This window comes from Nematolebias whitei, chromosome 1 (genome assembly GCF_014905685.2).
Source record: "Nematolebias whitei isolate Nwh7 chromosome 1, NemWhi1, whole genome shotgun sequence".
In the NCBI taxonomy this organism is placed as follows: domain Eukaryota; kingdom Metazoa; phylum Chordata; class Actinopteri; order Cyprinodontiformes; family Rivulidae; genus Nematolebias; species Nematolebias whitei.
Window position 1 is genome coordinate 52,825,856 of NC_056498.1, and position 25,124 is coordinate 52,850,979.

General features: G+C 36.6%; 1 protein-coding gene across 1 annotated transcript in view; it reads right to left on the reverse strand.

The window, feature by feature from the left end:
- LOC119425523 (neurexin-1a) overlaps positions 1 to 25,124 on the reverse strand; it is a gene marked incomplete at its 3' end in the record, with an annotated part of 124,983 nt that overhangs the window by 18,833 nt on the left and 81,026 nt on the right. Inside the window, 1 exon segment of the mRNA XM_037693087.1 lies at positions 1,441 to 1,742. Coding sequence (XP_037549015.1) covers positions 1,441 to 1,742 — 302 coding nt within the window.

The window sequence follows — 25,124 nt, forward strand, 5'->3', positions numbered from 1 at the left end:
GTTTTAAACCCTTCACACACTCTTGCAATATTCTAAACAATGTTTCTAAACTCTAAACACACAGAATGTCATGATTTCAGCTCCCTGCCTCTTCTCAGCCACGGCTGCACTCAGCCACCTGCAAGCATTCTTGGCCACGCCCACTTCTCGCTCTGCACGGAGAACAGCTGATCAGCTGCATCAGGAAGTTTATCCTGCCATATGGGCTGCACAAAGGTGCAGGAGGTGCTAAATAATTTTTAAATAATTTATTTTAAATTTTAAAAAAATCCATGCCAATCATGCAGCTCATCCATCCATTAGACAATGATGTGTCATGTCCAATCTTATTTTGAAAAGCCGCGATAGAGAAAGTCTGCGATAAACGAACTGTGAAGTAGCAAGGGACTATTGTATACTAAACTAAACTACTTCTTACTACTACTATTGTACTATTCCTACTTGGCAGCATTTCATTTATCGCAGGTCAGCTGAGAACGGAAACCTCCAAGATAAACAAGGGACTACTATATATATATATATATATATATATATATATATATATATATATATATAGTAGCTTAAAAATGAGTCTGTCCATAGCAGTGTGACCACTGCATTCTAACCTAATTTACTACTTTATATCTTTGCCTAGGTTCTTTCTAACAAGGATGATTTATTCTTGCCCAGGTAAATTGTGCACACAAATCTTTTTTTTTTTTTTTTTCATCTCATCAACTTTAGAACATCAGGTAAGTGTGAGTCCTACTAAAAAAAACAGGTCAGCTCTCAGTTTTTGTAGGACTACTATAGTTTCACAGCCTGCCAAATGGGATTTCTAACACCTAAAAAGTTGTGTGCTTTCACACTGACAATGCCTCCAAGGAATTATGAATATAAAGATGAGCGTTACACAGAATACATTGTATAGTGCATAGATCTTATTAAAAGGATTTGCCTGGATTAAAATCTACATTTCAAATCCTCACAGATATGCTTTAGATGCAAGTTTGCTTTAAAAAGTGTGATGTGGCTGCATAGTGCCATGAGACTAAAATATATTTTCCAAATTAAGGACCACATAGGTTACATAATTCAAAAAATATTTTTAGTTTAGGTAGCTAAAACAGAAAGTTTCTTAAATAATTTGGTGATGGACACATTTTCATTCTACTTAGTTCTTTTTATCCTAAACGCTAAATAGGTGCTTTTCAGAGTCTTTGAAATAAAGTCAAGATCTTTAGATTTTTCCCAAAAGAAACATAATTTTAAAAAGATCTTGTTTCAATTCCTGATGCCCCTGCTCTTTTTTGGTTGTGTTTAATTCTTCACCCTGAACCACCAATGACTCAATTTAGCAACCTAATTATATCTTGGGGAAAATGCACTGTATGATCGTAATGATTGAAGACCATTTATTTAATTAATATAGAGTTCCTTCATCACCATTCATACTGTTACCTGACGTAGATTCCTTGTTACTTTGACATCATGCCAATCATTGTCATTAAATTTCCCATTGACCGGCTCCACAAGAGCTTCAAAGGCGCCAGACCCCAAATTAATGACGAGTGACACAGCCCCATTTTTCAGAGCCAGGTTGACGTAATCGGCAGATTTGCCCGTGTGCAGCATTAGTCCATTCCTCTGAAGGGTTTTAAAAGACAATGTGATTTCATCACTGCTGCTTTGAATTGGGTTCAAGGACAAGTCGTAGCAGAAGAACTCGGATCCTTTGAAGGTTGCAACGTACTCTTCTTTTCCTGCAGAGACAAGAAACAGAGAAATGTGTTCCATTAGTGGTGTGGGCTCTTGGGGACACAATGGAAAGATGTCTTAAAGGGAAAAATAATGCCTTGAATTGTTGTACTAATAAACACACTGAAATTGAAAAGCCTGTACTACAAAGCAGGATTAGTGTCTTAGTGAGGTACCAGCAAGTTCAACTTGGGATTTTCAGTAAAGCACATTTTCTTAATAGAGTGTATCACAGTGGCAGCTTAAGCTAATCAACTTCATTGACAAATACATCACGCTTTTATATTACAATTTAATTTTTAGGTGACATAAAAATGAGTAAAAATACAAACAAAAATAGGCTATACACTTTTTTGAATTGCTTGATGTTTGTTTCACATATACCTGTTATTAAAACTTTATTCTGGAAGATGATAGACTCGTTTTAATTTCATTTATTTAACCAGAAGAAAACCCCATTGAGATAAAGATTTGTTTCGTAAAGGGAGACTAATGCATATATATATATATATATATATATATATATATATATATATATATATATATATATATATAAAATAAAGTCAGCAGCTTGCATCATATGAGAGTCACATAAGTCACAAACACAACAATCAGTTTAATATCTTAAGCATAAAATGCAGAAATTAGGTTGAACATTTTTTATTTAAAACACAATTACGTATTTATTGATTCACATCACATACATGTAGTATTAAGAACTGTTCGTAGTATTTTAAGAGAAATAATTTTCAATATTTTAAGTTCAGACTGAATATGATTCCATGCAGTTGATGCAGCTTCGATTAAATTTTAAGGAAGTTGAACATTTGTGAACATGTGCACCTACAGAGGCCGTTAAACAACAAAATGTTCTCATGATTTTGTGTTTGTAGCATCAGTATGATTGGTCATATGATGGCAAATGCATGTGTTTAACTGGAAATAACACAACAGTCAGGAAACTAGAGATGAGTTAGAAAGTTGATAGTATTCACTGTAAATGCATCTGCTTTATGATGCAGACATTTTGAACTGTAATGGAAAGAGCATCATGATGCCTGCCCATAAAATAAACTGTTGATGAGTGTCTACCTCAACATTTTACTACTGCATTGTTTTAATTAAACTCACACTCATTGTCAGCATTACCCTTGTTACAGCTAACAGATTAACAAGAGAGTGCACTGACAAAGATTTTATGGTTATTATCTAGAATTACTCTGATTGTTGTGTTAAATGAGCATTACTTCTGTAAAAATATCTGATTCTGTAGAAATGGGAAGCCCCTTGACCACTTTTCAATCACTCAGGGCATTCACACAAGTTCTTCTCTTTCTTCATGCCTTAAAGCCTCACCGCAAGAGGGTCACAGGTTCAGAACCTGGCTGGTGATTTTCTATGAGGAATTTACATGTTCTTCCATGAATGCATGGGTTTTCTCCAAGTACTCCATTTTCCATTCTCAAGCCAAAATAGGCACCACCTCCCTCATGACTGCATGAAAAGTTAGCAAATTAAATGGAAAATTGAAAAAAAAACAACAACAAAAAAAAAACTTAAAACAAAATGTGGTGGAATGACGGTCCCAAATGCAGATGAACAAAAAGCAATTTGGAGCAAGGCTGGACTTTTGGTAAAATAACTGGTAGAAATCCAAAGCAACCCGAAAGAGGAAAACAGGATTTAATTGGACAAAAAGTGATGCATAATTGAAAACAAGCAGTATTTTTGCATTAATAACAAGGGAGGGGCAGTTAACAGTGGGATAGTTGAGTTGATTGCAGCTGTATAGCAGCTGGAAGGGAAGGAGCTGCAACTGGAAAAACTGGAAATTTGTGACTAAAATAACAACAAATCTAAAACCTGAACATAAAATATAATTTGTCACAAAAGATATATATATATATATATATATATATATATATATATATATATATATATATATATATATATTCAAGGAAGAATAAATGTTAAGTCATGTTACACCAAAACTAGCAAAAATAAATAAATACAAATTAGGACACCAAGCTGCTGCTAATTAACACACAACAAACCATTTTATGGAAACTATTGTTGACTGTTTTTTTTTTTTGTATAACTAGTTTCACAAGTAAACTATGGAAATAGGTCAACAAAGTTAAGTCAGGTCCTCTGGATGGTTTGTGTTGAAATGTTTCATCTTTCATCCAAGAGAATTCATCAGTCTGAGGAGCCACAGAAAGGAGTGTCTCCTTCATGTCCTCTCAAACCCAGCCAGTCAAAGCACAAATGAGGGTGGAGGTAGATGTGGGTGATTCACCTATCCCACCCACATTTTGATGTTGCCAGTACCAGGGGATGAACCAGCGATCCTCCGTTCACAGGCCCACCTTCTCTAACCTCTATGCCACCATTCTCTCAAAGATCATGCTCAATAATCCAGGTAAAAAAAAATCCAACAAACTTAAGATAGGTCCTCTGAACGGTTTATTTGTGTTGAAACGTTTCGTCTTTTATCCAAAAACTTCACCAGTCCGTGGTGTCACAGTCTTATCACCATCAAACTGGTTGGCCCACTATGTGAGTGTGCTGCTTATGGGACTGAGTTTGTTGCAGTTTCTCGGACTGATGAAGTCTTTTGGATGGAAGACAAAATGTTTCGACACAAAGAAACCGTCCAGAGGTCCTGACTTTGTTGGATTTTTTACCTTGATTATTGAGCGTGAACTTTGATGTGGAAATAGTTGTGTTAAATATAAAAAGCACAGGCAATCACGCACAAACTGTAAAATAAACAGGTGAAGTGGCGGACGATGGGATAAGCCACAAGCAAGTCCAATGATCTAATTATGTTTGGGTCACACACAATGGGTGCACAATAGATTTGACATTCCTCATAGACACAGCTGAATGCTAAACGCTTGGCATGCAAACAGATGCACAATATTCCTTCAAGGAATGCTAATTCCATCTTGCTAGAATTAATCTTGGTACAAGTTTTATCCTTATGATAATTTAGAATGGATAGACAAAGCTGACATAGATTATCTGACACTGCAAAAGATACAACAAAACAAACAAACAAACCAAAAAAAAAATAGCTTACTTAAACTTAGTTACTGGTACATTGATGTGATGGAATTTAATATTTTAGCAACAGCTTGAAATCTCACTCTCAGAAAATTCAGTGACACATATTTCCCCATCTTTTTTAATTAAACTCATCAACCCTGTGCTTATGAGCCATCAAATCCACAAGAAAAAAAAACCAAACAAGCAAACATAAAAATAACCTTGAGAAAACTTCAACATTGTTACCGTGATATATAAACAACACAAAGCAGCAATAAGCGTCAGTGGGCAATGCATGTGAACAACCATTAGAGAGCATTTAAAAACAAGTTTAGACAAATAACAAGCCATTAAAGTCACAAGCAGAAAATAAACCACCGAAACACAAATGGACCAAAGCATTCAATTATCATAGATGAGGCTATTTATTTAAGTACACATGCCAAACAAATTCCCCCATGCACATCCCCACTCCCTCTCACACACAGAAACAAATGCACACAAACATGCTTAGAGGAGCATCCAGGAATGGATGCAACAATGTAAGAAATAAAAGGGGTTGCTGTCCACAACAATTTGTCACCCCATTGATTTCTCCTTAAAGGAGCTATAGTGCCCCCCTGGGAAACCTACAAGGAGCCGTAATTGAAGCTGACTGGATCTGACCACACTTTGGTCATTCCCTCTGAGTCTGAGACCCCTATAAGTGAAAATGAGATAACTCTAGCCTCTGCTCAAAACCCACACATCACAGTGAGCGCATAACAAATAGAGCCAATAGTTTGGGGTCATTCCCATCTCTCCACACAACCTGCAAATCACTGTTAATTCCCCTAACCAATGGAGGATAAATTGTGTGTATGTGGCAAAAGGAATTGTTGGATATTTACAACATCTGGGACTTGGCCAAGAGGTAGTTTCACACCTTTCCAGATGTCCATTTCACACTAAATCTATATAACGTAATGTTTTAGGGTGAGATTGGTCTAATGTAAACATAAATATTGTGACTGATATATGTGAAAATGCAAAATAAATAAAAAAAAACAATTTAAATGCCACTTCTTTGAGCTCAGAAATAATACAAGTTTAGTTACAGCTAGTCCACTTAAACAGTATTTCCAATATATCACAAAACTCCTACGACATCGGCTGTAGGAAAACCTGCACTGTTGAGCTTTAGGCTGTTGGAGGTTTTTGGCTCTCAGCCAGGTCAAGTGCCATACTCTGGTTGTATCCAACATTCTCTCTTTAGCCTCAAACAAAACAGCTTGGAAGCACACCAGTTTCTTATAATGAATGCCTTTTTAGATTAGGTTTGCACTTATATTTGTATAGCCAAAGATGTCTGTAAAACACAGCTAATTAGATAATTGTGGAAGAGCTTTTAACTTTGGTAACATATCTGTGACCTAACAATTCCATTACACAATGCCATGCTACTCTACACACACCAGTACGCCCACTGCTTGCTCATGTGATAAACTTATCTCAACTTTTTTTTTAAATATAAAATTGTTTCTGCAGGTAATTTGTTGGTGTTGCGCACGTGTTGCTTATTTTCTATTCTCTATGTAACAAATACTTTGTAATAACATAACTCAAGATTTATGGTTGTCCTTAAACTGAATGCTTATTCTTGTGTGTACCTCAATTACGTTTTTTGTTTAAAAAGCACTGTTGTGATTCAATGAGAAATAAAGGTTATAAAATAAATAAAGTTATAAATAAAGGTTGAATGGGTGTAATACAAAACAACCCCTTACAGCAACATCAAGCCAGCAAAGAAACTAACTCACACAACTTCCTTAATTCTTCACAACAAAAGTCTTAAACAAGTAAAGTGTTGCTCTCCAAACACTTACAAAACATCTCTAAAGTTTATAAAACTAGCTTTTATGACTACCACAGATTGGGCCTTTTCTTTTATGGCCAGTGGATAAAAAAACCTGCCGCAAGGTAAATAGTAAAACAAAACGCCACGTCACTCAAAAATATTATAGCAATATGGCTAAAGCTATGTAGCATAAATGATTCTGAATCAGTATTTTCCCAATCGTCAACTCAATGTCTACAATACATGCAGTGGGAACGGATTGTGAACTTTGCACATACGGCATACACTTAAATAAGTACATACATGTCATACAGTGGCATACACTATAAATAAAGGTCGAATGAACTTCAAGGTCTTGACTCGAAATAGGCTTTATTTGGCCTCGTATGATGATGGGCATTTATGGACATACCAAATAATCTTAAAAACTTACACTTTAAAAAACTTTTATAAGCAAGCAAAAGGATTTTGTGAATTGTATCTACATGTACTTTGTTTTATGAATATTGAACGGAAAATGATGGATACAACTAAAAACAATTGCATGTTTTTTGGAGCATTGTATTTTAGTAGACATAAAACTCTGTTGTGTCATTATCAAGCACACAATGTGTCCCTGAGCTGTGCATTTATTGTGTAGAAAATAATCCGCCTTAAATTTAAAACAGTGATGATTTGTCACTGTATTCCTCAGGATATTAGAGTATGAAAAGGTTATCCCCCTGGGTTGTTTAACAATTTACAGTCTCAAACTACAGTAAGCTGCCAGCACGTTAATGCCTTCGAGTCATGACACTGAATAAAAGCCATCACCATGAGAGGACAAAAAACAATAGACGTGCACAGAGTAGAAGTGAAGCGTCCAGAGAGAAGCCAGGAACACACAAGTAAAATATGGCCACAATCTGTTACATTGAATCTTTCATTTGTATATTTATAGTACACCAATGTTTCACAGCAAAATACAGAACCCATTAACACTGAAATCTATAAAATTAAATATATATTTGGAATTTCTAACTATCCTTTAATGTGGTTAATCATAAATGACCAACGTGTAAGTGCCGTTCAGAAACCTCATTCTCTATAGTCACATTACATTTGTGGTTGTGGTGAAGAACCAACTGCCCGTATCAGTAGAAGTAATACAATTATTCGCCACTCAAATTAAATTAATGTCACAAAGAGTCAGAGACTGCTGCATGACGCTACCACAGAGCACCAGGTACACAGTCCTCCGCAGCTAAAAAAAAAAGTCAGCAGAAGCAGCATAAATCAATTTCAAGGATTATTTTACCCTTAATTAATTGAGGCTGAGTATGTAGAACTGAATCACTTATTTGTTTTGAACCACCGAGGGATTGCAAGCTGAAGCACGACTTTCTGTACTGTATATACAATAGGACCAGCGTGCGACCAAGCAAACAAGAGGCTGCTCATCAGTCATTTTGTGCTGACGCTAATCTGGCATTTGCTATTTCATGGCTGCTTTTAAAATTAGCTTGCAATCCAATGGAGTGTGGGGGCGAGGTGGGGGTGGGGGGGTGGGGACGCCTACTGTCAACATCAAATCATGACAGTGTAATCCGAAACAGACCTGGCAGGACACGATAAAAATTACCTGTGAAAAGAACTCCAAGGGAGGCATTCATTCTAGGTATCATTTTTCAAATACATGACATTTAGGATCTGATTCTGTACGTAGTGAATTTGTAGAAAAAGTCAAAAAGATTTCAGCTCTTACAAAAATAAAGCACTGATTTTAATAAATAAATAAATAAATGACGGTGTAATTTATTTGACTTGTCAGAACAAGTTTGTGCAAGAAGCATTAAAAGATTACAATGGATATCAAGAATATCCAATGTCAAAGAAACAGAAGAAAAGTTTGATGTCTTATATGAACTAAATGCGCACGTTAGACAAACTGTTTGCACACTTGCTCTGTTGTCTAATTATTTGTATTACAAAGTATTATCTAACCCAATATTTGGGATTTTAGGATGAAGTTCTGGATTATGGTCACAATTTTCACCAACATATGGCCATTCTTTTCTTTAGTTAGAACGTTATTGAACAAAATGAAGCAAGAAAGTTGTACCATAGACTCAATTAAAAGTCAATGTAAAGATTAAATCTGTATAAAAAGTTTATTAAAATTTTCAGCAATTTAACCACTGTTTTATTTAATTGCTATGTTCTTGTTTGTTTGACAGCCATTAAATTCTGACAAAACTACAGTAGTTTCTCGCTACTTTGCGTTTCGATGTTTGCGGACTCGCTCTATTGTGGTTTATGAAAGTACAGCACATAATGAACTGTACAAAAAAAAAATGTTTACAGGACACATGATTGTCAACTTTAATATTACTCGTAATTGGGACAGTACTGGATACATTACAGTAAGAAGTTAACAAAAAAAATAAATACTTTGGACAAGCACCGCCATTTTGTAGTTTCCTCTTAGTAAGCCTCGACTGTATTCCCGCTCATAACGACCACATTTCCCAGAAGGGAACAGGGCCCCAACCAGAAGAACTGTTTTCTTCTGCTGGAAAAATTAGAAGAAAAGTTTTGCTCTGATCAGTGCCCAGAGGATGCAGAGAAGCTGCATGGAAACCACCGAACTGGAACGGAACCGGAGCAAAAACAGACCTTCAGACTCATGGGTGAATCTTGAGAACTGGCAGCTGGCCCATGAGGACCTCCGAGCAGGGACGCGCCGCCCTAGGGGGTGATGCTTCTGTAGGCCATTGGGACTTTTTTCATCCAGACTTGGAATCTATCAACAACGTTCGATCCCGCGCCTTAATATATCCATCCATCCGTCCGTCCATCTATCCATCCATCCACCCATTATCTTTACCCACTTCTTCCTTTTCGGGTCGCAGGGTCACTGGTGCCCATGTCCAGCCATCACTGTGCGAGAGGTGGGGTACACCCAGGACAGGTCGCACTCCGGAACCAAGCACCCGCAATGAACGAGGGACTACTGTATTTATATAAAATGCAATGTCATTCCAAAACTCTAAATTATGTTTAAACTATTTTTACTGTTTATGTTTATCACACTACTCAGAAAACACAATACAAAAAATATTAAATATTTCAACAACTCCATAGTAGAAATCCTCAAAATCCAAAGAGCGCATGTGCCTTTTCTTGACAGAACCTTTGCTCGTGCTTTCTTATATTATGTGAGCCATAAAAATACATTTGTTTGATGCAGATTGCTTTTATTGGATATCCTGTTGACAGAGCAGCAGTAATGGGAGAAAAAGTCCCAATTAGCTCAGTGAAATGTACCCAGGCATTTAACTGACAGAGTCAGCATGTGTGGATGTGTCTGAGTTTACACATACTAAGTACTGTCAGGCACCGCACTGTGCTGGTTTAACATATTGTGTCATTTAGATTTACAATGTGAAGGGTGCCTTGCTGTGCTCAGAGTCAGTGTGCAGAAACCCATTGTCCATATTAAGTTCACTCCTAATTGGCTTTACCACCATGACTGGAGTTAAAAATAGAAGCAAGTGTAAATTACACAGAAGTTATAGCATCTGTGGAATATATTAGCTAAGTCATTCAAATTAAGTCAACTTGAGGGTAAATATGGATAAGCGGTTAGAACCTTCTGGTTTGAGCTCAAGATCAGTCATTACTGAGGCTCTCTGTTGTTTTATGTCAGCTGCAAAATAACACATTGGCACATAAAGACTTTGGAACCACATGTCTGCCGTGTGAAATATTCCAAAAAACAGTGCGATTTCAGCTTTTTCTCAAGATGATAGTGACACTACACTCCAAATTTAATGAGACACCTGAAGTTTAAACTATTCACTGAACACAATAAGTTCTCCGCTAACTTGAGACAGGGCTCGGTTGGAGCACACAGTTGAAGTTGGTTTCTGAATCATAACAAAGCAAGTTAGTTATTTCAGTTTAACTGCTGAAATTGGAGCAACTAATCATGCAGCAACTTCAGGCAAAAAAAAATAAGACCAGGTGGTTGAACGCATTGGTCTGGGTCACCAGATCACTGCTGTGGTTGAAAATATGGATTAAAAAACAAAAAAAACGTTTGTTTCGTTTTGAAGCTACTGAAGTAGAATAAAACCATACACTCTCATCACTTTATATCCAATACAGTGCAACAAAAAATACCAATACCTATGATGAATTTTACCTTAGCTCATTACCCATAAGTGAGCCATCATCCACCCATTTCCTTTCCCCACTTCAGCATCGTAGGTAACTGTTCTCCAATTGTCATTGGGTTCACAAAACACCAGATGACCAACAATAATAAGGAGTTGTTATTTGAATCCTATACCTATCACAGTAGATAACAAGAAAAAGACATGGTCTGTTTTTTTTTTTTTTTTCTGTGATATAATTCAATAAATATCCAAAAATGTGATGGATAGCATAGATGCTGCATGCATAGTGCACATATTTTATAGGTAGGACTTTTCTTTCAGAACAGCAACAACGAGCTAGATTCTAAACGGAGCGACGCCTGCAAGGTAGGTCAGACACTCAACTCGTGCTGTTTCACATGCGATCTGCTTTACATTTCACATGACATACATTGAACCTGCACTTCTAGTTTAGATGGTCTATTTAGACTTCAAAATGTATTATATGCTCTTTGTCATAGTGATGCTATTGTGTGCTGTTATCTGCATGCAACGTATTTGACTACCCATCTACAACGCCAGCATAACACTGTATGTTCTGAGACAGAAATATTTGCATCAATTAAGGGTGTTTAAAAAAAAAAAAAAAACAGGTGCACAGGAAATCGGGATACTAGATGCCAAATTTAATTTTTATTCTGCAACAACGATTTTTGAAATTGTCAAGTGAACTGTGGCCACTGCTGTGGTATTGCTTTGAATTTATTGTATTGTGTAATTTACAACTATGTGATTCATCCATCCATCCATCCATCCATCCATCCATCCATCCTTTATCTTTACCCACTTCTTCCTTTTGGATCACAGGGTCACTGGTGCCCAAATCCAGCAGTCACTGCACGAGAGGTGGAGGGACACCCTGGACAGGTCTCCAGTCCATCATAAGAATACATAGAGACAAATGAGACAAACAACCATTCACTTTCTCACTCACACCTAGAGACAATTTAGAGTTACCAATCAGCCTAACATGCATGTTTTTGATCTGTGGGGGGAAACCGGAGTACCTGGAGAAAACCCATGCAGGCATGTGGAGAACATACAAATTCCACCCAGAAAGACCCCCGGCCGCGATTAAATCCAGCAACCTTATTGCTGAGAGGCAACTCTACCACCTGAGCCACCGTGCTGCCAACTATGTGATTCAGAAAACAAACAAAAAAAAAAATATTTTGTGAGACCTGGCATCAGCAGATACCCATACACCTTCAGTGACTCAAACGTGATTTCACATCTGTTTACCACAACTGCTAGCTGAAGTAAAGATTAACGCTACGCCCTCTTGTCTAAAGCCTCTGTCTTTGTCAACATCCTTTTCTAATGCAACAGGAATGAACCTTCATTTTGAGATAATCTTTAATTTTGAAGAGCTGTACAGACAAGCTTGTAAAACCTCATAACATTTACTTAAGAATCAGAAAGACATTTTGGAGTGTATCAGCCAGATCAGACAGACTCCATGTGAATTTGCTCTTGTTGGCTGTATCTCAGTCAGCTGTACAGGAAACCCTCCTCTGGGATCAGCTCCCACAAAGACACCTCATCCACGGCTTGGCATCCTGACTTTGGTGATGCATACACCTGTGCACGTGATCACACAGGCATGAAAAGCAAACATACAATAGACAACGAGGGCAGTACTGACACACATACACACAAACAATCTCCAGAAAGACACACTCCAAAGAAAATCTTGTACTGAATCCCTTTGGCGCACATGCTGGATTTCAATCTAATAACAATTCTGACTGCTGCAAACTCCCACATAACTAAATTCCCTTGGAAAAGAAAATCAGATGGAGCGAGGCAGAGACAATGTCATTTTGTTTTTATAACCAGACCTGCAATATCTCATTTGCTTTTTTTTTAATTTCATGATGCCTTTAGGATATTTACAAACACAATGTAAACTAAGTGTGTCCCCATGAATCATATAGATAAAATAGTTTCATGTAAGCTGCAAGAATATGAAATCATTTTTATTTAAAGAGAATACAAGATCCTCAAAACCAGAAATATATGTGAGATAAAAATGGTTAGACATTTATAGTTGGTAGGTGATCCATAAAAGCCAGATATTTGTGCATTCCCCCACCAACAAGACAGTTTCTGTGCAGTAGGTCTAACAAATAACTCACAACAGCAGCATATTGAGGAGTTTATGGCACTGGTGAGAGACAAAGTTGTCAGCAATGCACAAGTGCCTATTTTTCTGTCCATTGCAAAGCAAAGGGAGGCTAAAATTGTCTAGGGCTCTTCGGTTCTTCAAAAAATATAAATATATTGTGAAGTACATTTTTGGAAGTACTATCGAGACCCAAAAATAGGATAATAAAAACATATATGAACACAGCCAGCCAAATAGGATGTGAAAAGCCATGCACGTGAGCACACAAAGACTCCACAAGAACACGCACCAAATGCTTCCAGCTGCAAGGCTCTCGTTTGCTTTTGTCACATTATAAAATCAGAACAGCAAATTGGTGAGAGAAAAAAGTGAAAAATGTGTTGAATAGCAAAACTATCCAATTTTACAATATAAATCCAGAGAACCAAAACATAACCCTTAAGCTGTATGATGAATCAATTTCTTAATAAAACAATTTGGATATCAGTGCTTTAAATATTTAAGATAACTGCATGTGTATAAATAGTACTGCAAAAGCCAAGTGACTAAAAAGGTTTTGCCTAAAGAACCCTTCAGTAGCAATGTCAAAATGACTGAACTACATGGACAGCTGTGTGATAACGTTTCATGGCAGGTTTCTGTCTGAATAAGCCTTGTTTTAAAAGTGCTGCTGGCAATAAATCTTTGACATGTGCACCTTAACAAGCTTCTCAGTTTAAATCTAACTTTGTCAAGGTTGCCAGCGCAGAATCAAAAGTGTACGCTGCAAGAGAGCAGCCGAGGTTACCGTGTCCACTTTTTGATTACAGTAGCTGAGGAAAAAAGTCTGTTAAGAACTCACATTTGGCAGATGTCTAATTTGGGCCATATGCATGGGGACATTTTTTTTTACACGAGAGCAAAGTCAAGAGGCACAGAAACATGTCATTGCACAGAAATAATTCATGTGCTAATTACATCGTTGCAGTGTCTCTAAGGATAATTTCCGTACAGAGCTGCTCTTGTCTTCTCAGCTCTAACCAGTGAGATCCACTCTCTGCCTGATGCACCATGAATCCTTGATAGCAAGCAGGCGACACGTCGGCAAAGACACTTTCTTATCATTATCCTCAATTCTCATCCCTCATTGCTCAGACAATGCACTCAACTTCTGAAGCACTGAGCTACAGAACAGTTTATCCCTCAAAGAATGATGTTTTGCACAAGCAATGAATTAAACAATTTATATTATGTGTATGTTTAATTATCTTTTAATTATCTCTCAGATCGGAGGCAATGTGTTCAACATAATGGATCTTCTTCCAGCTAACTGTCAACAATGGTGTACCGCAAGGCTCAATCTTAGGACCCACCCTCTTCACAATCTACATAAATAATGTAGGTCAGATCATTCCTGATGTATCCTTACATTTCTATGGCGATGACACAGTTGTTTACTGTTGAGCTAGAACAGTTGCTAAGGTTTATCTGTCACAAACAAGCATTTCAGGTGCAGTGAGGTGAACTTGAAATAAATGTACCCTGAATTAAAACTAAATCTTGTCAGTGTACTGACACCCCACACTCACTAGTCAGTTGGTCCTCAGTAACTTCACAAAGACTCTCTCACTGCTCACTGGTACATTTTTATCTTTAAATCACTTCTTGTTCTGTTGCCTTCGTACAGTATATCTCCTCCTACATGTCACTCCGTGAGTGCAGTTACTTTGTGCACTCTCAGGACATTATTACCTGCAGTGTCCTCTCAGTGTGGACCAAACTTGACAAAAGGACCTTCTCTTACTCTGCTCCGTAACCTGGAACATCTTGCAAAAATATCTGAAGCTCTTGACTTTAACCATTCTAAGGGATTTTAAACAACTAACTTCATGGCAAAAAGTCAATGCAGACATGCTCCTGTTTTTAGTATTTTACATCGTTTTGTGATGTAGCTTGTTTTTGATTCTGTTTATATACTTTTTTTAAATTTGCTTTTCATTTTATACACTTTGTATGATTGTCTATTTTTATCTGAACCTCATCTGTGTTCTTTGTTTAAATGAGGTTTCTCTTGTAAATGACTCCCCAGGACTCAATGAGACTAACTTCTATAAACAAAGGTTGAATTAATGTTTTCTTATTTTATTTTAGTTGATTGCACCTTAACAGAATAAATAGCTTGGAAAAGGCAAGGATATTGTAAATACAATACAAAATATATTTTGGTCATTTAAAATGATATTCAACATATCTAATAATGCAATTGAAGCACTGACAATGAAGAAAAAAAAAATCATTTATAATTTGTTCATTCTTTCCATGAATGGAAAACCAATGTTGAAAACATGAAAGTGCATGGTGTAAAATGGTGCAACAAAGATTTATTACTACACTTATGGTCACTGTAATAGCAAAATTATTTAATGAGCCTTGGCAGAACATGAAATTTGCTGCATTTCATTAGGTGCCAAAAATAATCAAAACTTATAATTAGAAACATTATCAGCTGTGCTAGTGGTACTACTTTCACTTCCTGAAAGACTAAAAGAAGAAAGCATTCAATTAGAGCAGGCATTACTGTCATCCTTTGCAGGAATTTCTAAACATAATTGAGTTTTAAAAAGAAATACCTGCCAGGAACAATCAGTCCTTACAACCACATGACTTGGTTGTTATCTAATCTGGTAAATTATCAGAATCAAAATTAAAATAAAGTTTGAATTAAATTAGTTTGAATTTCATTTCCTTTCACTGACAGTGTGGAAGCAACATCCCAGCGGCTTGACTTCTTGTGGCAAAAAAGTTTCCTTTTTTTTTTATTTCTGCCACTGAAGTCAACACAGTGAGATCAGATTGTTCATTCATGCCTTCCATCGTCTGACACCGGCAAAGTGGCCTGTCTGTCACAAACGAGCATCCCAGGTGCAGTGAGGTGAACTTGAAATAAATGTACCCTGAATTGAAACCAAATCTTGTCAGTGCATCGCCTCTACTCTGTCTCACTTGAACAAGAATAGAAAACAAAGAGCACCACGACTTAAAAAGTGCACGTAAAGTTAGTTTGTTAAAGTTGTTTCATCATGCTTTCAAGCTGTAACCTGATTTTTATTTTTTGAGTGTGTGGGTCAAAGAACAGTGATTTGACACGAGTGCTAACTCTCCCTGTGGTAGAAAAAAAACACCACACTGCTCAATGATCAGCAACAATTCCTGTTTGAAAAATGATTCCAGTAAACTAATTCCTGAAAGACAGTAAAGCTTGACAACACGTGCACATTATCATGTTGACGTAGTGGGCATTGTTGCCACCAAAATCATGAGTTTATTTATTTATCCATTTGTTTATCCATTTACCCATTTGTTTGTTTGTTTAATTATTTATCTGTTTCTTTATTTACCTATCAATTTATTTGTTTATTTTTTTTCATCTGTTTATTTTTTATTTATCCATTTATTTATCAATTCATTTATTTGTTTACCAATGTTTTATTCATATATTGTTTGTTTATTTATCCATTTATTATTTATTTATTTATTTATAACATGTCTCTCTTGTAAATCAGTCCATAAGGTTGTATAAATCAAGGTAGATTTTTTTGTTTTTTATCCATTTATTTATGTAACCTTTTATTTATGTATTTATTTTATTTATATTTATGTTGTGGTTGTGCAAAAAGTATCATATCATAACTCAGAGCACTTGCAGTTATGTTATTTCTGTTTTTTGTTTGTTGTAAATACAAATATTTACATGAAAAATGGCTACCAAAGTATATTTTTTCTCAGTATTTAAGTACTATACACTAAGGCATCCAGTGAAGACTTTTCCCCAGACCCACAGTACACATTTAGCAAAAAACATATATTTCCTAATTTGAATTTCCTAAAAAATAAAGAATCAAATACAATCCTCCCGGTGCTTCACATCTTTGGCGGAGATCACACCATGGTAACCTCTGTGAGGATAACTAGAGATACAAGTGTTTGTTCTGAGCCAAACACTTCACGGCAGTGATGACACACGAGTATACGTAGCATGCCTGATGCAACATGAGAAGTATTCATATTGTTCAAAAGGTTTAACACTTTACCGAAATTGTACTAAAAATGGAAAAATGACAGATGTGTTTTTACTTTTAAGTGTATAAGAGAATAATGGCCACACATCTCAGCTCAGAAAATAACAGATAATACTCTTGAAGCTTTAATAAAACCCATCCTTTTAAACAGATACATAAAAAACATAAACTAATTACACAAACCTGAGAAGGAAGTGCAAAACAAAGTGCTTGTGAGGTATTTTTAATCCATTTCTCAGTTTTAGATGCTCCTTAACACAATTCACTGTTGTAAATGCTTTGGTGCAGGTGTCCTTGTTTTTCCACCGAGGGTTGTCTCACGCTGCCGCCCCTCCTTCTCCTCTCCATCACAGCAGTAATTGTTAATAGCAGTACCCCCTCCCAACCTTATCTACTGTGGAAGATTGTACACCAGCAGCAAAGTTGCTGACCTATGGAGGGGAAATTACTCACTTTTGGGTGTTACTGTTTCAGCAGCGCTACCGCCTCACTGACACTAGACCAAGGTCATTTCATAATGGGTTGTCCAGCTGCCACTCTGTTGTCAACAGGCCTGAGTGATGAAGGAGAGCGCAGCCCGTTAAAGTGACAGGAGTCAAGGCTACGGTGGCTTGATAAAGATCTGCCTCTAACAGGAGTGAAAACAGCAAAGAAAGAGAGTCGGGGGGGAAAAGATGATCCTGCATTTTTCCCCTTACATTTTCTAAGTGGTGACAAATAGATCTGCTCAGAGGCTTTCATCTGCAGTCATTCTCTTTTGCTTTCTGTTTCCAGCTGAAAGCACCAAGATATGGGCATGAATGCATTAGTTTAGCAACAGCAATCATACTTTCCTCTCTTCTCTTTTTGTCAGTCCTTTCAACACAACAAATCGATCAGTGAAAACTGTATCTGGGTTTTTTAATTGATGACAAATTGTTTTTTTTTTTTTAAGCACATTTTCAGTTTGCTGTAAATAAACTGAAGCTTTTACTTGGATTTTATTTTCAGAATAAATCCTGCCTTTTTTTTAAGGGTAAAACAGAAATTGGTGGAGTCAACTTTTCTTTCGATTATCGACTATGGCGATGCATTATACATGAATGCCTCTGCTCAATGTCTGGATAGCGTGTATCATGGCGCTTTGCAGTTTATTACAAATTATGGAGTCCTAACTTATCACTGTCTCTTGTATGCTAAAGTAAAATGGCCATCTCTGCATGTACGCCGGCTTGGCCACTGGTATGTTCGGATGTACGGGTACAAGGCTATTCTTAAGTTGACAGCACGTTATCTTTCATCTTTGTTAACTTTAAATAACAGACCCTACAGCTTCCGGTCTCAAAACTTTTTAAATTTTAGTGTTCCTCTTGTCAGAACAGACAGGGGGGAGAAAGCATTCAGTTTTTCTGCTCCAACCTCATGGACCTGTTTGTATTCATAGCTTAAACTTGCATCTCTGAATGTATTTAATGCCACAATAGATCCCATTATGTTCAAATTGCATAAGTGCAATTGTTATAATTGAGTAATTTGTTTTATTGTAAGCCTATGTTTATTGTCAGTATATGTTATAATTGATTGTTTTTATTTTTTTCCCATGCTGCCAGCCTTGGCCAGGTTTCTCTTGTAAAAGAGATGTTTTGATCTCAATGGGACAAAACTGGTTAAATAAAGATTATTAATATTATTATTATTATAAAACTGGTAAGCATTTGGGTGATTTACAGAGCACATATTTGCTTTATCATCTTTAATAAAAAAAAACATGTATTTTTGTTGTTATTTTTGTATTTATTTATTTTTTTTCTTGTAACCCCATTTTATTTCTGCACAATTGTAGGTGTAGTGTATGCATTTTCAAGAAACAATGAAAACCTGTTTGTCTTGAATATATTGCAAAAAAACCTGTATTAGTTAAAATTAATATGAATATATTCTTACCTTAAGCTGCTGCTCACAACAGCATGCAGCTACAGCATGCATTCTCAGGACATTATTACCTGTTAGTGTTCCGTCAGTGAGAACTGAACTAGGCAAAAAGGCTTCTCCTACTCCACTCCTGTTTCCTGGAATATCTTGCAAAAAATATCTGAATCTCTCAACATTGACTTCTCTAAGTGGCTTCAAAGCATCTGTTAAGTTCCTGGCAAGAACCAATGCAAACGTTCATGTTTTTAGTTTTCTACATCGCCTTATCTGTCTGTTATCTGTTCTGTATCTTATCTGTTATCGCCTTAGCTGTTTTTTTGCTACTTTTTTCCCTTTTGACTGTCCTTTTTGGTTGCCATTTTATTTTAATTTGTAAAAAAAATAAAATAATAATAATCTGTATGCCTCTTTTATGATCATCTATTGTTGTCATTGTTATCCACTGTTGTCATCACTCTTTGTTAAAATCAGGTCTCTCTTGTAAATGAGTCCCCGAGGCTCAATGGTATTAACCTCTCTAAAGGTTGAATGAATGAAAAAACAGTCTCATGTTCAGGCTTCTGTTTAATACACTAGATTATATCCTTGTATACTGTTTCTTGTTTTATACTTTATATTTTTGCTATTTTTGGGTGTAACTGGAACCTTGAGTACACAATTTCATTCCACTTCATGTACCATATGTGATGCGAATGACAATAAAAAACCTTGAACCTTGATTAATGCTTGTGAGTAAAGCTGACAGAACTCGCATCAGGCGGAGAAACAAATGGTACATTGTCCTGAAGTGAATGGTTTAAACTTCAAGAAATAATCCACATTCACCAACTTTCAGCTAAGACCCCAGTCACAACAGTGAATAAAAACGTACAGTGTGTAACTAACAAAAATATCCATTCCTTCATCTATGATAAAATGTTTGTCTATGTGTCCTTTGAAATAGTTTATTAGTGATTATTAAAAAAATAATAATAATTGTGTAAAGAAGGAATGTAATTTGTGAGCTCAACGTAGATTGAAGGCAAATAGTTTCTACGATGTGAATGTTTTACATTTTCTTCTGCTTTGGTCTGTGCATGTCTTGTCTGTGCTTGTTTGTTTTGTGTTCTTGCACAGGAGATGGAGAACCTAATGGGATTTTCTTGTTTTAGCAGTTTAAAGTGAAAGAAATGACTGTGCATACAAAGCCAAATTTAATATTTCTTTCACAGTAATGAATGAGTGCCCAACGCTAGACACGCTTACGATATGTGCAGAAAACTCTGCAAAATGCACCAAAAGTGCACATTTACTTGTGTGAGCTCACGCTTCCCTGACACCATCTCATAGGTTCTACTTCTACAGCGCTGTACAATAAAAGCCTGGAAATTTACAAATTAATTAACAGCACAAAGTTGTTGTTTTTTTTCCCCGCTTTTAGACTCCCTCTGAAGTGTGCTCCAGAGACTGATGAAACAGCTCGAACAGCAGCCCCAGCTTGCATGTCCTTCTTTATGCTTCTTTAAGAAATACATACGAGAAAAAGAAGAACAAGGGAGTTTAGACGCTTAATCATGTCAGCCCCGCTTTTTTATTCTAAATCTGTTATTCCCTTGTTACACATAAAACAGTCACTGTGGTCTGAAAGTATCATTGCTTATATCACATTTTCTTTTTTTTTGCGTCAATTCAACTTGCTCTGCTGTGTTAATGTCACCTAATGTAATACAGATGATTCAACACCGAGTCAGCTTTCTGAGACAAACAGCGGTACGTTATGGCGATTGTTTCTTCAACAATATCAATCAGGGGTGTAACTTTAGGTGACTTAGCCTTTTACCTATATGTGCATCCAGCCACCTGCCATGGAAATCACGGCTGTTTCCTCCATATGCCCCAATGTTCTGCCAAGCCGCTCCGCTCTGTTCCGCCTTGAGCAAATTTCATTATGAAATGGCTGGGAGCACACGGCACTACTCATTAACGCTATCAGTGTGGCAAGTCATCATTTCTAACAGAACGGACGCCCGAGGTCACATACCCCCAACACAGAAAAATGCTTGAAAGTTTTAGCAAGCGTCCGACTTTTGTTCTGGAATTAAGAGTGTGATACCATATGGTCTTCTTCTAAAACACACAAATGTTTAGGGGGGATGATTAGGGTATATTTTAATAATAGGACAAACAAAGCTGTGCGTTAGGTCAACATGCGGTCAGAGAAGGAATTAACAAATCTTGCAGTGGTTAAAAAATAAATTATCTTATCAAAAGTTGAATCTTTACTCTATGTAATTGCAATTCAATAGTTGCAATCAAAGAGTAATATTTGTACATGAGTTCAATGATGAAATTATGAATAATAAATATATTGTACTTTAGACGTTGCTGTTTGAATAGCTTCTGTTTGGAGAAACAAAGTTTAATCTAACTGGATCACCACTATTTTACACCATCCATCCATCCATCCATTTTCTTCCGCTTATCCAGGGTCGGGTCACGGGGGTAGAAACCTAAGTAGGGAGGCCCAGACTTCCCTCTCCCCAGCCACTTGGTCCAGCTCCTCCGGGGGAATCCCGAGGCGTTCCCAGGCCAGCCGAGAAACATAGTCCCTCCAGCGTGTACTATTTTGCATCATTAAACGCTAGTTTATAAACCTGTACACCACTTCCAGTTTTGCATTTACAAGGTCAAGGTTCTTTATTGTCATTCGCAACACGTGGTACATGAGGTGGAATGAAACTGTGTACACAGGGGCCCAGTTACATCCAACAATAGCAAAATATAAAGTGTGGGAAAAAAAGTAAATAAAGATATAAGGTATAAACTAAGATATACGCTAAATGAAAGCCAAAGGGTACGCTAAAAGATCTAAGATATATGCTAGTCATTAATAGTGCAAAAACAATACAGCAAACAACAGCGGCACGAACATGAGTCTTTGTGGATGGATGAGTACGAATGAAAGAATACAGGAGCATGAAATAATCAGCAGCATGAGATCATAAGCATCATGGATAATCCTGTTTTTTTAGTATTTTAGTAGTATTTTTTAATGTTTTTTTTAGTATGTTAGCAGTATTTTTGTATGTTTTTAGTATTTTTGCTGCATGCTTTGATATTTCTTGTTGTTGTGTGTGTGTTTTTTTTTTTTTTTTTGTTTTTTTGGCAAATCGAGACGTTTCTTCTCGTCCTAAGCATTTCATTGCATTGTTGACCTTGTGTTGATTATGCACATGACAAATAAACCTAACCTAACATAACTTAACTATAATGATCAGCACATGTCAACAATCAAAGCTGCATCACAGTGATTTTTTTTATTTATTTGTTTTTACACAGTTCGTCCAGCAAAATTCACACGGCATTCCTGACTGATGGGCCTCAGACTGCACTATCAGTTGCTGCTGCTACTAATTACATTTGCAAACAACCACATATATGTATGCAAATAACATTACAATGTGAAATTGACAGCAATATAAAGGTTTATAAAACAGCCTTTGGATAGACTATGAGATCTCTGAAACCCAAATAGTTTGAAAATGGCAGCAATCCAAAGTGATCTTGCCCCCTCTCTGGCTAATCATTATCTTATCAATTCAAAGTTCATTTTAAAAGATCTCAATGAGCTTGCATAGAACAAGCTGAAAAGAGCTTTAAATACTACATTAAAAAACCAACAATTTACACTTAGACTTTAACAAACATCTGGATTCTCAATCCAGTGCACTCAGGCATCATGTTTCTGTGAGCAGTTAGTTATACTATCTAAAAGTATCTTAATAGTTATATTTATATTTTAAAAAAATCAAAGTTCTCATTTTAAAAGTATCACCATTTAAAGCAGGGAATTGTAAATAATAAATGATTGTTTGAAAATAAAACACAAAAATAACTTAAATATTTGAATTTTTTTGTTTGTTTTTTGTGTGAACATACTGCATTGGCTGAGATTTGCATAGCACTGTGGTTCAACTGCACATTTTTTTTTTGTTTGTTTGTTTGTTTTTGTGTGTCTTTTGTGGAATATGTTGCGCTAAATGGCTAATACCCTCCTTGGCGGACATCCTTGGATACGTTACCCCTCAATGTGTTAAATAAGACTGCTGATTCACCGAAGGATAAGAGTCCCCTTCTATCGTACATGAGCCAGTGTCAAGTTGCCACGAGGCAGTGGCAGTTGCCCACTAACATAGTCTGCTTATAGCCAGATGGAGCTGAGCCACAGGGATCAAGCGGAAAGCTCTATTGCTGGATGTTTCCTGCCAGCTAACACCCACCACCCTCGAATGTTTCAGTCCAAATCCTTTCTGTCTTTCTTGTTACTACCCTTAAAGAAGAAATTGGTTCACCTTGCTCAGGTATTGCGGTATCAGGTTTTGGAAGTGATTCAAAGTGCCCGTAATTTTGCATTGTTTACTTACAGTTTCTTCATGTCCTGATGCAAAAAGGCCAATCTGTGGCCTGTTCACTAGAGAGGTAGAGTTTAGCATCAGTGTGCTTTATGTTCACTCAGCCATACCGATGCTATGCACCCAAAGCCATCAGAGCATTAACCCATGGATGCTGCCTTGTAGTGCCTCACTGGACAGTAAGTCCACTCTGTTTATACATCTGAGGCTTTGTTGACCCGAGGCTGTCCAACAGGAAATAACTCAATTTAAATTTTAAATATTGAAAAATTGGTTTATAAATGTAAAACTGGTTAGAAAGACGTAAACCAACAAGCATTACTTTATATTGTAATAAATGTCATGCCTCTCAAAATTGAATTGCATATTTAAAACATGCTAAAAAAAACAGTATTAAACTATTAAAAGCAACATAAAACACGATAGGAATTAATGTTACACAATGTCAAATAATTAATGCAAAAAAAAAAAAGATTACTAGCTTTTATTGTGGTTGTGATACAATAGTTGTGGTCCAGAACTACAGTTTTGGGGTAAGTGCATAGCTGTAAAGGCCATTTTAAAACTCTATTTATCATTTGTAACTAAATCTTTACATATTCACATTTCAAACATCTGAGGAGAGTCTATCTACTCCGGGGCCTTTGCACTTTGGTCAGCTGCATCATTGACTATTGATAGAAATTCCCAACAAGTTCACTCACATGTTGTCTATAAATTAAAACTAAAGTATCACATTATACACACATCGACAAAGCATTATTCAGCAATCTAAAGCAATGGCTCAGACAAGCACAGACCTTGTATAATCTTTGACCTTGATATTTGACCTTGAAGCTGAGGTGATGAATAGTGCATGACACCTTTGCTAGTGATGATGCATATGTTTTGTTTTTAGTGATGGTGTATGAAATTTTGTTAAATTATCGTGAGTGGATCAGAAGTTATGAACGGGACAAGAGAAAGTTTTTGGCTGTACAGACTGACAGATGGAGTCTATACCACAATACTTCTACCTTTTGACGGGTGTATAAAAGAGTTGACTTTTTTTTATTGAGCTTTATGAATGGCAAAAAATATAAAAATATTCACTGAAACTGTACCTGACGCAATCTTGCATTGAAAATGTGTGAAATAAAATTGAAATAATTAATATAAAACTATGTCATAATGTTTTACTGACAGTGATGGAGCGGGTGTTGACAACTGTCTCCTTCGGGAACCTGGGGGCAAACTGCAGAAGCCGTAATCACAGAAGGGTATGATGTGTTAGCACTCAGAAATGATGAAGGGCATGACTTCACATGACCCGTACCAGCAGCCATCAGCTCTGCCATGTTTGAGAGGCAATTCACACTGACGTATGCCCTCATTTACGAGTGTTTACTAGGATTAAAATAGCCGAGCAGTTTTAACAAATGTAGAGCGCTAAGGGACACAAACCTAGAGGCGATAAGTCATTTGTGGAAATTCTGCTCTTGTTTGCTCTTTGCAAATTGTTTTGTGGAAGCTAAGGCTGTCCTTCTCCCATGACCCCGGGGTAGTAGTTTGTCAAGCAGGACTGAAACCAAACTAATGTCTAATAGCTCCAAAGCCATAAATATGGCTGCGGAGTTGACAGCCAGGATCTGCAGTTTCCCATTATCTTGATTCATTTCACCACAAAAGGAGAAGCATTGTAATATATATATTCAGCCATCTTAGGATGTGATTCCAGTAAGGTCCTCAGACATGTCCCACTGAACTGGAAACGAACTGAAACGCATTGTCCTCTAGTCAAAATTTACAGTTCTTCCGAAAAAAAAAAAAAAA